At 37.4% G+C, this 17,833-nt stretch overlaps 1 protein-coding gene across 1 annotated transcript in view; it reads right to left on the bottom strand.

The window, feature by feature from the left end:
- The window catches only part of TUSC3 (tumor suppressor candidate 3), a 123,240-nt gene that overhangs the window by 88,880 nt on the left and 16,527 nt on the right, over positions 1 to 17,833 (bottom strand). The window contains exon 2 of the mRNA XM_054565802.1: positions 775 to 944. Coding sequence (XP_054421777.1) covers positions 775 to 944 — 170 coding nt within the window. The remainder of the gene's footprint in view (positions 1 to 774; positions 945 to 17,833) is intronic.

The raw sequence follows: 17,833 nt of genomic DNA, 5'->3' as shown, positions 1-17,833 counted from the left end.
TCTGGAGGTAGAAGTGGAATGGATATAGGAGGTGGCAATAAAGGAACACAGGAAAGATTCTCATGGGGATGGAACATTTCTGGTGCTTTGACTATATTAATACCAACGCCCTGCTTGTGACAATGCAGTACAGTTTTGCAAGATATTACCACTGTAGGGCAATAGGTAAAAGGTATATGACTTGTCTGTATTATTTCTTACAATTGCATGTGAACCTACAATTATCTCAAAAAAATTTTAAAAGGTTTAAATAAAATACAACATGTGCTATATACATATTATATTTTTACTTGTCCAAAATTTCCTTTAGTATCTTTCTACTAACAAATATGCTATGCATTCCAGATTGCATGAAAACGAAATGGACTTCCCCAGTAAGCAGGCCCTCTCTATTAGACTGTAAAAATACATTATGTCTAAAGGGGTTACCTCACTGTCTACAAGATACAATTAGATGAACTACCAGGCAATATTCAAACCAAATCCTATGACATTCTTACCTTTGTATAGGACATAAAGGTAACAAATATTTTTTTTGTAATTTGATGTGGAATTTGTCAATAAATATTTTATACAATAAAATAATATTGACCTATCAATGCCATTTTCTAAAATACAATGATTTTTAGCTCACTTTTAAGTGCTCATAGTTATATGTGACTACAAGATTGAATGACTGTTTAATTCTGTTATGTATACTTATAAAATCATATAAAATGAATATGTAAGCATATGGGGTAACAGTTTTTAAAAATGTTCAGGTGCAACAGTTACCTGCACACAGAGCACTGCCGCTGAGGCTGAAGAGCGGTGAACATGACAATCATAGAGTAGTTTCGAGGTGGCGCCTTTATAAACTTTCGGAATTTATCACCATTCATTCGGAAGATTGAGCGCCGAGAACTCCATTCCATCAGTTGTTCTACTTTTTCAGCTAAAAGATTCTGCAATGAAACATAGGAATTTAAATTTTCACAGGGTTAAAGTCCTTCAGTTTGTATTTCATATAAACAGAATTTCGGTTAAAAGTTCTTGTTTTGGTAAATACATTGTTAATTGACCTTCTATGCAGAGAATACTTCATTTTACTTTTCTTAATGATTGCAAAGATTTATAAAACAGGTATCGAAGGTAAAATAGACTTTCACCTCCAGAAAGATGGAACAGACATGCTTGCTCTTCCCTAATTCTCCCACTAAAGACAGACGAATTTTGGTAATTATTTAAAAAACAAGCATAAGGCATGAAAACAGGGAAATGAGGAGGAGGCCAGACTAGGGATCTCGGGACCTGAGGAATATACCACAGCAGTGAGGTCCCTGGGTTTTCTTTTGGCCGCATCCGCCCCAGACTGGTTGCTGGAGAGTCGTGAATCCAAGAATTCCAATGCATACAGACAAAAACAAACAAAGAAAACAAGAAAAACCCGGTTTCTCTTTACAAAAGAAGAGAAAAAGCGGATAAAAAAATAACTACTCTACTTTAGCTAGACACCAGGTCCCACCACCATCGAGAGCAAAGGCTGAACTTGACCTTAAACTGCCCTCTAAGTTTTAACATGAGACACAACAGGGAGGAATCTCATAAATAAAAAGCGAGGGAAAGAAACGTATGCACAGTGTGCTATATGGTTCTTTTTACATTAAAGTCAAAAGAGGAGAAATTAATCTGTACTTGAAATCAGGATGTACACAAACATAGAAAATGGAATATTATTCAGTGTCCAAGGAGAAAGGAAACCTGCCATTTGTAACAATATGAGTGAACCTTGAAAATATTACGCCAAGAGAAATAAGCAAGACACAGAAAGACAAACGTGTCATGATCTCATTTACATGTGGAATCTGAAAAGAAAAAAAGAAAAAGAAAAAATAGTCAAATTCATAGGAAAAGAAAGTAGAATGGAGATCACCAAAAAGCTGTGGGGTGGGCGAACGGGGAGATGCTAATCAGAGGATACACGCTTCCAGTTACCAAGTGAGTAAGTTCTGGAAACATAATCTACAGCATGGTGACAATAATAATAAACATGTATTACACACTTAAAATTTGCCAATGGAATAGTATTCTCTAGTATTCACACATTTAAAAAAGGTAACTATGGGAGGTGGCAGGCATGTTGATTAGTTGCATTGTGGTAATCATTTCACAATGTATACGTATATGAAAGCATCACATTGTATACCTTAAATAAAACATTTTTATTTGTCAAAAATAAGTAAACTTTATTTAATAAAAAATTAAAACATTAGGGGCTAAAGGACTTAGCCCTTAAGACCTTAGCCCCTAATGTTTTAGAAAGATCTCTCTAGTTGCACGGTTGAGAATGAATTGCAGGAGAGTGTGGATAAAGAAGACGGTTAGAGAGGCAGGAGAGGTCAGCTTAAAATGACAAGAGCAGAGGAGAAGCAAAGAGATATGAGAGATAAGTAGGCATTCTAATCAACAGGACTTCGTGATCACACAAGAGTGAGATGGAGGAAGGAGTCAAAAATGACATTAAAGTTCTTGCTTTGAGCATCTGAGTGAAAAGCTTTCTCACTCACTAAGACAAGGAAACACAAGTAGAAGAACAAGTTTGTAAGAGACTGAGTTCAGTTTTGAATATGTTGATGTGATGTATGTACCTGCCTACTATCTAAGGGCATGGACTTGGGGTCTGTTTGTTTACTCCTACACACCTGATGCCTAAAATAGGCACTAGCACACAGCATACATCAATCAGTACTTGCAGAATTGACAAATTATAGCATGCTGACTTTTTGAAAAGTAGTATTCAAAAAGTACATTGACTTTTTTAAAATTTTCAATTACAGTTGACACTCAATATTCTATTATTTTCAGGTGTACAGCATAGTGGTTAGATATAAAACTCATAAGGTGATACCCCAGTAAGTCCAGTAGCCACCTGGCACCATACATAGTTACCAGAGTATTACTGACTATATTCCCTATGCTGTACTTTATGTTTCCTTCTGTGAATATTCTGTAACTACCCATTGGTGCTTTTTGATCACTTTATCTTTTTGCCCAGCCACCAACCTCACTCCTATCTGGCAAACATCATTTGTTCTCTGTGTCTATGAGTCTGCTTTGTTTGGTTTTGCTTTTTGGATTCCACATATAAGTGAAATCATACGGTATTTGTCTTTCTCTGTCTGCCTTATTTTACTTAGCAGAATTCCTTCTAGGTCCACCCATGTCATTGCAAATGGTAAAGTTTCATTCTTTGTATGGCCAAGTAATGTTCCACTGCATATATGTACATTTTCTTTATCCAATTGTCTATTGATAGATACTTATGTTGCTTTCATATCTTAGCTATTGTAAATAATGCTGCAATGAGCATAAGGGTACATATGTTTTTTTCAAATTAGTTTTGGATTTATACAGACAGATACCCAGAAGTGGAATCACTGGGTCATATAGCAGTTCCATTTTTAAATTTTTGAGGGAACTCCATACCGTTTTCCACAGTGGCTGTACCAATCTGTAATCCCACCAACAAATCATGAGGGTTCCCTTTTCTCCACCCTTACTGACACTTGTTTGTTGATTTATGGGTGATAGCCACTCTTGACAGCTATGAGGTGATACCTCATTATGGTTTTAATTTGCATTTCTCTGATCATCAGTGTCACTGAGCATCTTTTCATATATCTATTGGCCATCTGTATGTTCTATTTGGGTAAATGTCTACTCAGGGCCTCTGCCCATTTTTTTAATTCGGTTGTTTGGTGTTAAGTTGTATGAGTCCTTAATAAAGTTTGGATATCAACCCTTTATCAGATACATCATTGGTAGGTTGTCTTTTTGTTTTGTCGATGGTTTCCTTTGCTATGCAAAAACTTTTCAGTTTAATGTAGTCCCGTTTATTTTTCCCTTGCCCAAAGAGCTATATCATAGATATAGATATGATAATATCTATCTGTGTATTCATATACTTACATACATATACATATATACATATACATACATACATATACATATGCATACACTCATACATATATATATATATATGAACAATACTACTAAGAGCAATGTCAAAGAGTTTACTGCCTATGTTTTCTTTTAGGAGTTTTATGATTTCAGGTCTCACATTTAAGTCTTTAATGGATTTTATTTTTGTATATGGTATAAGAAAGTGGTCTAGCCTCATTGTTTTGCATGTCATCTGTCCAGTTTTCACACATTAACTAAAGACACTGTCTTTACCCCATTGTATATTCTTGCCTCCTTTGTCACAGATTATTTAACCATCTAGGTAGGGGTTTTATTTCTGGGCTCTCTATTCTGTTCCATTGATCTACTCAACATGACAAAGACCATATACGACAGATCCACAGCTACCATCATACTCAACAGTGAACAGCTAAAAACATTTTCCTTAAGATCAGGAATAAAGCAAGGATGTCCACTATCATTCCTTTTATTCAACACAGTCCTAGACACAGAATTCAGACAAGAAGTAAAAAGGATTCAAACTAGAAAGAAAGAAGTAAAACTTGTCATTATTTGCAGATGACATGATACTGCATATAAGGAGCTCTGAAGATTCCAAAAAAAAAAAAAACTACTAGAGCTAATAAATTCAGTAAAGTAACAGGATACGAAATATTCAGAAATCAGTTGAATTTTTATATACCAATAATGAACTATGAGAAATAAACAACCCCATTTGCAGTTATATAAAAAAAAAAGTACTGAGGAATAAATTTAAACAAGTAGGTAAAAGACCTGTACAGTACTGAGAAAATTGTAAGATTCCTCATATATCTTATAACTGGAATGGGAGTACCTAAGAATCAGTATTTTTTTAAGTGTATTTCTTGCACAGTTCTAACATGAAGACCAATTTGAGAAATGGCTGCTTTATTGAATCTCAGAAACATGGCACTTTTTTCATATCAGCAGGCCTAGCACAGAAGAAACACCTACCTCACCTCTCTTGCAGTGTCACTTCTGAGTGAATTCATCTTGTCCCAGTGAAGCCAACTCAGGCAAGGATTCGTTCATAAAGCTCCCCACAGACTGGCAGTTTCTCCTTTGGAAAAACTCTACGAAACCACGTACCACATTTATTACATCACACAGTTGCCTCTCCTTACACATTTTCAGTCCCTCAAGGGCAAAGAAATGTCTTCTGAACTTTGTAACCCCAGGTTCTTGAAAAGTCCAAAGGACATAATAGATCCTGAAGCTGTATATAAGTGAAGCAGGAATTCTGCTACCCTTACATTAGAAATTTTTAACTAAAAATTAAATTTTTAATTTTAGGGCATATTTCTAAATTCTCTCTACAAGAAGCCATATAAAGATAAGTGAAAACCAAAGATATTTCCAATTTCACTCTAGTAGTTTTAACATATTTAAATTTACTTTAAAATCACTAAAACAGATTGGTATTCTATAAACAAATGTCAGAGGCAAATTTCTAGGAATTTAATTTTTATATACAAATTTGTAAACTTCTAAAATGGAAATCAATCAAGAAAGAAAATACTTCTACTTTCTCTTTTTTTCAGGTGTATTCATTTCTGAAACTTTCCTATACTACACTAGGTTATTTACTGTTATTCACTTTCCACCCATAAGGAGCAAAGTGATCAGTACTTATATCTCTTGCCTCAAGCAACTCTCCCTTGCTTTAGAGTCAACAATCCAAGAGTCAGAAGTACCTGAAATTGCTATAAGATATATGGCTTTGACTCATTATTTTAGAACTCTCTCATCTGGGCACACTAAAAAACATTAATAAGTCATTGTTAGCTGCATTATTTCTGAATTTTCTCATCTTTGAATACCAAAGAAACATTAGAAGGTATACAATACTCCACGTTAACTACATCAATGGTCTTTATAAGCGAAGAAAACAATAAACCTATTGAAGCCAAATTAAAACTTCTGCCTTCCCACCTTGCTGATGTTAATATATCATCACTGATATATTATTATATCAATAATGATATCAATGACAATCAGCCATGTCCATTACAGAAATCATAAAAATTAAGTTTATTTTTAAAAGGTAGCACTATCATCCATACCTTAATGTGAGGCTTATAATCAACAAAAAGAAATATTTAATGAGAACTTCCTATAGTGTCAGGTACTATACTGGGCATACAACATGCCAGGTGCCAATAAACACTCCTATTACACAGAGGGAAAAAACAAACTCAAGTTCAGAGAACCTAAATTACTTACTCAAGATCAAATTAATAAGTGGTTAAGTAGGGATGCAAACTCAGTTTTTCTATTGTTAATTCCTATGCTGTTTTCTCCATGCAATGGTGCATGTATATGTGTGCTATACATGTTTGTATGTGATATTGCTCTCTATACTCCACCCCCCATACACAGTCTTAAAAAAAACAACAACCTGGGAAACCATTTAAACAAAAGTAGACTCTTCTATACAGTGAGACAATGCATTATAAAAGTTCCTCTAATTTAATTCCCCGGCTAGGCCTACAAAGTAATTCTGTATAAGCAGGCATCATTTATGGTAAAAACTAGGTCAGATAAGCAAATTAACAAGTAGTTTCCAGTTGCTTAAAGGTTTTAATATACAAAAGCATATTTTAAAAGTGCCAATATACTTGAAGAACATAATAGCAAAATAGTGAGTATTAAAAATAAATTTACGACACATAGTGAAAGAGAGTCAAGTGCCAGATTCTCTATTTAGGTAGTAGAGCAGAAGTAATCTGAAGAGCTATGTACAGGGCGGGGGAGGGGGGGCAGGTAGTCTAGGCAGGGAGGTTTTCATGGCTGACTCACACTTTCAGGAACATTTCCTATAAAGAAGGTTGAGCTAATCCTCCAAGGAAGATGTTACAAGTGATACTCAGTAAGGAAATCTGATTAGTGTGACTTCTGTGATCTAAGAATCGCAGGTTAGCCAATCTCTACATAGGGTTTATTCCATTGTTACTATTGCATTTCTCTATGACACACTATTGCCTTGTTTTAGGACAAGGTTGAGTGCATTTGTCCCTTCAAAATATTTCCGTTTTCAAGGTCATTTATACTCCTCTCTGTTGGGACTTTTTTCCTTCCTGCCACCATTCACTTCTTCAGAGCTACTTTCAAGACTTCCCCATCTTCTCTGTTTCGTTGTCCCCTTTTGGTCTCTGTAGTAATAATCATGAATCTTAATTCCTTGTTTCCACTGGCGAATAAAACAAGTTTAAAAAAATCATTCCCAAGTCTGTGTATTTCAGGGAACACAGAAACATTAATAGGATGGACTATAATGAAGCCTTTAAAAACTAAGAAAGTACCATATGTCTATTTTAAAACTGAAAAAGAATTTGACAGCTGAAGTTCAAATGATGATTCTGTATTTACATGCAATGTGACCTGATTAAATTATTTAGAGATGAGTTCCTTTATCTCTAAATTTGAACGATCTCACGATGTTGGTAAAATTAAGCAAATGAATGTACGGGAAACTCGTAGCATATCATCCTGCAAAGGTCAGGCACTCGCATTTTGTTCCCTTCTCTGCAGGTCAGTTTCTATCAGCAGCAATCAGGCTGCTAAAGGAACATCTACAGTGAGAATATTTTTCATCTCATTAGTATCTTTACATCTTAGGGCTACCAAATGTTTTCTCAGTACGTATTACATGACAAGCACTGTGCTAAATTTATAAAGAAGCATTGCAGATTACTAATTACATGACAAACATTGTGTTAAATTTATGGAACATGTAAGAGGAAGGAGTACAGCAGATCCTGCTCACGAGGCCTTATGGCAAGACATAGCAGTAAAAATATTACTGATATTGATGTTATGGTTGTGACTTTGCTGGTAAGTGGCTTAGTGCCAACTCAGGACAGAATGGCATAAAAAAAATCTCATTTCTGTGAACACTAACTCGTTGGTAATGGCTAATTTAGATTTAGCACAGAGAAAGCCTAGACTGGTGCTATGTAAAGAGTGTGTGAACAGTTGGATTTTGTCTGCTATTGGCACAAGGCTGGGAAATAGGAACACGGGTGTCATAAATCTACTGTATCAGAAAAGGGAAAAGAAACCTAATACTTAAAATCTTCAAGAAGAAACCCTGTCGTTACCTGTTACATTGTAAAAAGCAAGGGCTAGCAGGTCCCACATATTAATGAAGTTAAGACAGTGAGTCATATCAAATATAGGTGCCCCGCCGTCTTATATTTTTATCTTAATGTTTTTATGAAAGCTCAATTTTTTAACATGCTCAGTATCACTTTTTTCAAATATCATACTTCAGTGTAAAAAAAAAAAAGGAACAGAATGATACTCTGAGATGAAAAAGCAAATGGAACTTATTCCTACATTTTCCTTTGTCCATCTTTAAGGAACTTATGCCCCACTAGTTTGGGATATTTTTTATTCTATATCTAGAATCATCTGCTCCCACTTTTTTTTTCAGTTTGCTACTTTATTCTTTACTTTGAGAGGCAATAAACTCACTCATCTACTTCCTTCAGACTTATTTCAGGACCTATACTGTAGAACTATCTTCTGGATTGGTTCAGTTTGGGGGCCTAAGAAATATTGTCTATCTCCCAATGATTTTCAGTTTTTAGTCCGTATTTACTGTCCAATGAACCATCTCCTTTAGGTATTGTATCTGGAAACAAGTAAGATATAACTTTATTATTGCATATAGCTCAGATGGCACCCATATAAAACAATTACATGGTGGACACTGTTGTCATCCTTTACAGTTCTTCACTTTAAACTCCCTAAGAAACTGATGATATGGTGTGAATTTTCTAAATGCTGTCCAAGGGGGATTCATTACTGTATATATACCGCCATACGTGGGAGTGTTTATAATATGGTTATGTTTGTGTTTTTACTTAAGCTGATCATTAATTTTTTTTTTAATTTTGGGTTTTTTTTTTTAAGGAGTTTTTATTGTTGTTCAAGTACAGTTGTCTCCACTTTCCCCTGCCCCAACCCACCCCCACCTCCCACCCTCAATCCTACTCCCCTTTGGCTTTGTCCAAGGCCCTTTATACATGTTCCCTGGTTTGACCCTACTCCTTCTTTCCCCCGTATCCCCTTTCCCTTCCCCTACGGTTACTGTCAGTTTATTCTTTATTTCAGTGTCTCTGGCTGAAAGCTCAATTTTAAGGCAATTCACTATAATAACCAAATTGGTCCTCAACATATGATATTACTCAAATTTTCTCAATTCATTTTTTTGACAAACCAATTCAAAAATGGGATGGCCATTTGTGTGCTGTGTACCATTCCCTCAGGTACTGGCTATCATCAAAACACCCACAAAATAATTTGTTTACAGTAATTCAGAGGATGCAGGTTTGGAATGAGAACAAGGAGTACCTGTTGAAGGTAGCTCTTGATGACACATAGAAACTTCATGGCCCTTTCCATTTCCCTTGTATTTTATAGGAGTCTTTATTTTTCAAAACTTTACTATCTAAGAGGTCCACGCAAAGCCCACCAATAAATCAAAGAGAAGTAGCCAAGTGCATGCTGTTTTGCATTTGGGAAAAAAACTTATCTTCAATTCCTGAAATTATTTGACCCTGAAAATCCTTACTCATTTTCCTTAATATTATATAATTCTACTCAAATTTGAATAAAATATAAAGGAAATTTAATGCCTTCAGAAGCCAAAATACCACAGATTCCAATGAACATCACCCAATAAACATTTTTTAAAAAGTTCTATAAAGATCACCAATAGCCTTAAGAGCACTTGTAAGACCACAGTGAACTACACAATAGGGAAATAGACTATTTTGATGAAAAATATAAAGTGCATACAGTACACATGGCATAAAGAGGGCAAAGATTCAAACAAGTAGTTTAATGAGTTAAAAACTCAGCAAATTATGGTATCTCTGCAGGAGATATAACACTCTATTGGAAAATCTCAACTACCATTATTTCAAAGGCAAAAAAGTAAGAGATTCAAAGTACTTTAAATAAATCATACTGAAAGTTTTTGATGTATTTAATATCAAGTTCTTTAAAATTTAAGGATGGAGTAGTGGAAAACCTCAGACCAATTCCATCTCAGAGAACATGCTAAAGATAACCTGGTCTGTGTTAAGTACATCAAAGGGAATCCAGCATTCTATGACAGATACAACCATATCTAAAAGCAAGTATACAAGGATAGTCTTATACACATTTTTTAAGCCCAACGTGTCAAAGAAAGTAGTACCTAATTCAACTTACATCTAAATGAAAAATGTAGACAAAGTTATTTGAGAAAACTTATTCAAATGTTCAATTGTGGTTTTTTTTAGAAAGGAGAAACCTTCAATCGATGGTGCTACAATATTCAGTTAAGTGAACTATTGCCAGAGAAACAGTAAAAATGTGTCCAGTAACACTCATGTAATTAGTGACTTTTATCAACCTGAACTTGCCTCAGAAAATTTCCTTGAAGAAATATCCACATTTTGGGTATTTTGTATCCCTCGAAGCACCCTGAACACAGCTAGCTCCTGACAGGCCCTTTTTTTAAAGTATCTAACTTCAGTTTGTCATAGACCATTCACTGGTTCAAAAATGGAAAGCGTATTATAAAGAAAGCAACTGTTTCCTAAACTTGTGTATTTACAGTATGCATAACTGGTATTTTATATATATAGGATATATCATTGAACTCAAGAATTACTGTGGCAAAATTTAAAACTAATAATTCAAGAATGTAGTACTAATTTAGCTATTTATGATTTAATTTATAAAAAAGCAGTGCATTTACATAAACACATTAATATAAATTTGCATTGAAAAATACCAGAATTCTTGCTCCATAAGAACCTTAATACTCCCATGGCAGTAAGAAATTTTAAGAATCCCAATGTTAAATGCTCTTATACCTTAATTTTATTAGAGAAACATACCATATTTTGAAAACTCTGGATTTGACACTAGTAGTAATAACAAAACTAGATTAATCAATGTATAAAATTATATAAATTCAGGTATATCCAGATATAAATCTCATCCCCAAAATGTAAGGCCCTACACAAAAATATTGATACAAAATACATTAAACTGATTATACTGCTTAATTTATTAACCATGCCTTTTAAAATATACCCTAAAAATTTCAAAAAATATAAGCATAGTTATATAGTTAACAGCAATAAAAATAAAAATAGAGCATATTAAAACAATGAAATACCAGAGACTAAAATCACACATATGTGGTACCCAGTGAAAAAATTCTACCATAACATTTAAGTGAAAAGACAGAATGGAAGGTTAACTATAACTACACTAAAGTATATCTAAAGATAAATCATGAAGCCATCTAATCAGTCAAAAATGAGTGTTTTTTTTCTAGAATTGGGAGTTATTGTTTTACTTTTTACTAAAAACTGAAGACAGTGTTTTGTTTTGTTTTGGGGTCTTTCTAAAAAATCACATGGGTTGTCTTTGTGACTGTTTATCACTGTAAAATTGCTTCAGTATAATACCCTGTCAGGAAACAGCATCATTAGAATTTTGATCGCTGAAGGATCAAAATATGAAGTCATTTTCAAAAGGGACAGTCATAGAAGAGGCTAAATAAGCACCCCGTTCTTATTCCATTGCATTCATTGCTGTCCCTATCTTTCTTGAACTCTGTATCTTTCTGTTGGATATTTATTCGTGTATAAATAAATATCACATTTTAAAACAGGGACCAGTTACCAAGAATCACGGCAGCTGTGAAGAGCAGAAAAGAAAATCTTCTTGCAGCTGCACACAGCCATCTGGCCTCACTCCCTCGAGAGCACAGTCCCAGGCAAGATAGCCATTACCTTATCAGTGAGGACAGCAGACACCTGTTGCAACAATGCATTGTATCACTGAATAGTCTGCACTGCCCTAGAAGGCAGGCTTGTATAGGACTCTTCGCTATTAATAGCAACATACTATGAGTTACAGCTAAAGAAAACTTTTTACATAAAGACGAAAACATCAACTATTTATAAATTTCAAAATTGAGAACTATCTTAGCAAGTTTATTCTTAAGTCACATAAACTGATCAGTGAATTCTGTGATGTTTAATGATTAAAACTAAGAAAAATTAAATGGACTCCAACAGAAAGCCAAGAGCAAAGCTTTAAATGTACTTAAAATGTTTTTCAAAGCCTTTCCTCAACCTAAATTCAACCTACCAATTTACTTCTTAATGGCAGGGGTCAAATATTTTGGGTAGAGCAAAAGATTTGCTCTGGTTATTGTGTATAAAAGGTACTGTATAAAAGGTATTAAAACTATCACAGCTTCCTATTAACTCAAATTTGTATTACCAGCAAAGGCCCAAAGATTCTGAGTCCCCAATCTCCAAAGAAACTTCTTACGTGGGCTTTATGTAGAAACTGTTGAGTAACATTAGAGAAGATAATCCTAACTTCACACCAGCCTCCATGATAGAATGAGATGCCCCACTATTATTCCATTTATCCCTTTAATATCAAGAACATATCATATTGAAATATACTGTTTTATTAAAAGTACAAAAGTAATGGAAGGTAGCAAAGCAAGCAAAAAAATTAATGAACTCCAACCAAGAGATAAATGAAAATAAAGAACTCAGAAAAGGAGAAGCTGTTAGTAAACTTCCATTTTATTGGAAATGTAGAAATAGAATTAGCAGAACACTCTCACAGCTGACATGGTGCTTGGTCCAGACCCCTTCCCCATCCACTTGCAGCAGAATTACTCTTTTAAAAACATTTGCTATTATGATCAGACATAGCAGCCCAGGGTAAAAATTTATCATTCAAACTTGGAAGTAGTGTGTTTTATAAGGTCCCATGTTTAGTGCTAATATTGATTTGGTAAAAATATTATAAACATGTTTTGCTTCATTTAACTCACAAATATGTTATATTAAAAATACCACTCTAAAATGTTAAGGAACACAATATGGATATACACTGGTATAATCTTTCAAAGTCACCCAAATAATACATATAAAATTTTAATGTGTGTACCCTTTAGAATAGCAATGACATTTCCAACAACTTTTCCTGAAAAAATGATCAGTCAAAGCACTGTGATTATGCAAAAGGATATTCACTGCACCACTGTTTGTAATTGCAAAGATCTGTTAATTTTGTATGTGCTTATAAAAAGAATATTGGTTCGATCAGAATATGGCATAGAACTCTATTATAGCCATTAACAGGATGAGACAGACTCACCTAAGAGGATAGTCACAATGTACCTTTCAGTAATTGAAAGGGTTACTGATCAGAATACTGTTTAAAGTACTAATTCACATTTCAAAATACATGTGTGTGACTATTTGCTCAACTTATTTTACATACATGCTAAGCATCTTCAAGGATAGACAGCAAACTGATAATGGTTTATTTCTAGAGGAGAAGATTACGGGGTATGTTCATTTCTACTCTATAAATTTCTACATTGTTTGAAATTTTTACCGTATTACTTAACACACAACAGAACAGCAGTTACTGTCCCCTAGAAAGAGACAGTAAAAGAGACATCCAAAAACAGTAGCCAGGGACAAGGTACTGTGATCCAAGAAGAAAGGCTGAATGCAGCCAGGAGGACCATCGGTGACTGTGTGCCCCTGTGCTGTTCCCGTACTGATCTTCCCACCTACTGATTGATTCTCCTCTTTTGAAATCAGCACTCACTTCACTTCAATTTAATCCTTACTTTTGGTCAGTTGGTATTTGAGAAAATGAGGATGTTTCATTCCAACTTGCAGTTAACCACTACATTTATCTTTACCGATTAACACCTTAGATCATTTCAGAAAAATTACCTAGAATATGTATCAAAAGTTCTTCAATAACCAGGGATTTATGTATTTCTTTATTAAGAAACTGAAGAAAGCAATCCCAGAAATCTCAAATCTAATTTAGTGAGTCATTAGCGAAAAGAGACACAAGAAACCATAATAAGCCATGTTCCTGGGTCTAGCAAAATACAGTTTTGAGCTTTTCTGGTGATAAAGAGGCCAGAAATGGACTAATTATTTCAGAGAAACTCAATCATAAACTCAATGGAGTTGCCACTCTGCTACGATAAACATCAAGCACTACTCAAAGGCTTATTTTTACAATCTGGATATAAGAGCAAACAGAAACAAATCCTAATGTCTAGCGCCCTCTTACAATATCATAATGAAACTTCTATATCAAAATTTTATTTTTAAAATCTATGCCTGTTAACACCTAGAAACATAATTCAAGGCTGATAGAGTCTCAGTTACGGCACTCGTCTTGTGGCTCTGCGGCAGGAGAGCTCCGAAAAGGAACAGAGGACCCTGCCCCCATTTCTTCTGGACACGATGGACAGCAGAAGATGGCAGGAGATGAAAAGGAGAGCCCAGGTCTCAGCAGCAGCAACAGAGGCAGGAACCTCCCACCTTGATGCCAGGCATTTTGGTTCCTCTCTGCGAACCGCTGGTGCCCTCCAACCTGCTATCCCGGTTCTGGAGCTCAGATGGAGCGAATCTGAATAAACCCGTTCATGGGTTCTTTAAGGGTAACTGCTTGGGACTCCAGCTATTTCTTCTACCGACTCAATGCCTGCTCGTTTTTGCAGGCAGAAGTTGTGGGGACTTATCTTCCTGGAACTGGAACCCTGGATTATGGGGCTGGGACTCCTGACTCCTGAGATTTCCCTTCTGAATTTTTATCCACCATATGTGGATACGGGACCTGCCTGTTCCACACCTCCACCCCTCCTGCCAGTCTGGATGGCCGTGGTTTCTTTAATTCTGTAGTTGTCAGACTTCTGTTCAACTTGGTTTCTGATGGTTCTGAGTGATGGTTGTTTTATCATTCAGTTTTAATTCTGATGTGGTTGTGCAAGGAGGTGAGCAGTGTTTACCTGTGCTTCCATCTTGCCTGGGAGTCCACCGGTTCCAGTTTTTATGGGTCCAATTAATCTACTATGTATTAATCTTTGATTTGGTGCCCAGGGAAGTGGGTTTTGGTGTCTTTGGAGGACGGGGTTGTAGCACTGGCTTCCCTCGGAGTACAAACTCCAGGTGCTCTTGCTCCTTCCTCTGCTGTGGCTTCCAATTTGGTAAGAGATTCGTTAAGCTGCTTCTGCTGGTCAGCAAGTCCATGAGGAGTCTCTGGCTCTCTGATATCTCGCCTATGGATTCCTCAGAACCCTCCCTCTGTATTGCCACCTCCAAGGCCAGGGCTCTCCTTCTCACCTCCTGTCTTCTCCTGTTTTCTACCATGTTTGTAGCACAGCTCTTCTTTTTTAAAGATGCTGCCCTTATTGCATCCAACATCTCCTTCATCTCAGATGCCATTATTTCGTTCTCCAGCTGAATTGGTCTCACGTGTGTGGGAACTAGTTGCTGTCTCTTCCGCGGGCTCTTACGGTAGTTGTTCCGCAGATTTTCAGTTTTGATGGCTGGGTCTGCCCGACTGGCTTTAGATTCAAACAGGACAGGTAAATCATCCTTGAAAACCACCGCCCGTGTCCCTACTCCTTTCCCTTGCTCTGTTGCTTCCCCTGCCTTTTCTGCAGCCCTGCTGTTGCCTTTGTTGGTTTCTCTGGTTCCAGAGCATTTATTGCAGGCAGATGTGCTGTTGTATGAAAACGAGTATCCTCTGCAAAATGGCGCTTGGAGTTCGGGTCTTCCTTTTCCAGGTTACTGGAGGTGACATGCCACAAAGAGGTGGTGTCAGGGGCCTGCCAGTCACTCACCCGACGGACCCTTTTGGCCCATGTTCCAGATGTCAGTGATCTGGGCACAAGCGGAGCCTGCCGCACACTCCAGCAGGCCTGCTCCTGTTGGTCGCTGAGCAGCCCGGTCCTGCCTGGGGTGGCCTTGGGTGGCACCACGCTGCGGGCTGGGCCCCCAAGAGGCACCTGGGTCACGGATGGCACACTGGTCCCCAGAGGCACTGATGTTCTTGGTGGTGCTGGTCGAGACAGTGTTGGTCTCGTGGTGCCAGTCTAAACGGTGTTGGTCTGGGTGGTGGAGCCCCAGCACACTGGTCTCCGGGCACCCAGATCCCTGCTCAGCTGACACTCGCGGCTGTCCTCAGGAGGCCCTTTCCTACTACAAGGAGCTCTGGCCCCTCACAGCCCTGCTGGCCTGGTTGCCTTCTCTCCACCACTGTCTTGGGTTGGCTCCCAGGAATGGTCAGCGCTGAAGGATATCTCCACATCTCTTCACTCTCTCCTCTCCACCCTTTCCCAGCTGGGAATGAGGAACCTGGCAGGTCGGCCTCTCCTTTAGAGCCAGGGCTTCATTGTGACCCGGTTGCATTCTGACTCAGGCAGAGGGGGCAGAGCCAGTTGAGGTCATAAGTCAGCCTTGGCCCCAGGGTGTGTGTTAGTGTTGGGGACATTTTTCTTGAAACAAAACATATTCTGAAGTTCCTATGATGGGACTGGTGCCATTAGTCAGCTCCTGTAGCTGGGCCTTGAGTTCCAAGTTCACATGCAGCTCAAGGGAAGCCCAGGAGATTCTGGACTCCAACCGGACATTGGGCTTTATGATCTAGGCACTGGATCTTAGCTTTCTCATGCCTGGCCTCATTCTTGCTTTCTTCTCCCCTTCTATAGCAGCATATTCCATGGCTTTCCACACCACTCAAATGCTCTCTTTCCTCTATATTTATTTATTTAGTTATTAGTTGTTTTCTTCTTTTAAATATATTTTATCAACTATAGCGTTACAGTTGTCCTATGTTTCCCCCTTTGCCCCCCTCCACTCCCCCCAGCAATCGCCCCCACTTAGTCCATGTCACTGGGCCACGCATATAAAGAAATCACCCATGATGAAATGGGCAAATGCGTGGAGTCTTCAAAAAAAATTCACTGAAGTTGAATGCAGCCTCTCACAACAATGCCAACTGGTACACGGCTACTAAAGGGATCCTAGCTCACCTAGTTGGGGCCGCCTGTAGTATGGAAGGCCTGCACTCCAGAAAGTAATTCTATTTTTTTAATTATATCTTATTGATTACACTATTATAGTTGCTCCCATTTTTCCCCTGTGCCCCCTCCACCCTGCATACTGCACTCCCTCAGGCTATCCCCACACCATTGTTCATGTCCATGGGCTCTGCCTGTGAGGCTACTGGCTACTCTATTTTTTACTGTTCATAGTTTTGATCTTTTTCTTAAATATCTTTAACATTTCATATAATAATGATTTGATGATGATGAACTCAGTTTAGTTTTTTCTTGTCTGGGAAGCTCTTCATATGCCTTTTGATTCTAAATGGTATTTTTGCTGGGTAGAGCAACGTCTGCCTTCCATTGAGTATCAGCTGTGCGGGGTCAGGGTGGTGGTGCTCTGCCGTGGTGTGTGGCTGTCCACTGGGTGCACTGGCTCTGGGGTTTCCCTGATGTGCAGCCCCATGTTGTGTTCTGCCTGGGAACACCCTGCAGGAGCTATAAAGCAATCCAAGTCATGAGAAGCAAAGGCCTGCAACCAAGACTGCTCTGCCCAGCAAGGCTCTCAACTAAAATGGAAGGTGAGACCAGGAGTTTCCCAGACAAAAGAAGGCTAAGGAAACACACCTCCACCAAAGCAGCCCTGCAGAGTCAGCTAAAGGGACTGCTTTAAGAAGATGAAGAAAAAAAGAGAGAGAGGAACACAGGTATGAAGAAGGAAAATGAATAAGTACCTATCAATAATAATTTTAAATGTAAATGGATTAAATGTTCCGATCAAAATACATAGGGTAGCTGAATGAATAAGAAAACATGGCCCACACATATGCTGCCTACAAGAGACCCACCTCAGAACAAAAGACCTACATAGACTGAAAGTAAAGGGACAGAAAAAATATTCCAAGCAAATGGACAGGAAAAAAAAGAGCTTGGGTAGAAATACTTATA

Source organism: Pteronotus mesoamericanus, unplaced genomic scaffold (assembly GCF_021234165.1).
Source record: "Pteronotus mesoamericanus isolate MK-2021 breed Mesoamerican mustached bat unplaced genomic scaffold, CSHL_Meso_final contig_169, whole genome shotgun sequence".
NCBI lineage: Eukaryota > Metazoa > Chordata > Mammalia > Chiroptera > Mormoopidae > Pteronotus > Pteronotus mesoamericanus.
The sequence above is the reverse complement of the archived record's forward strand: the minus strand, read 5'-3'. Positions and strand labels throughout refer to the sequence as shown.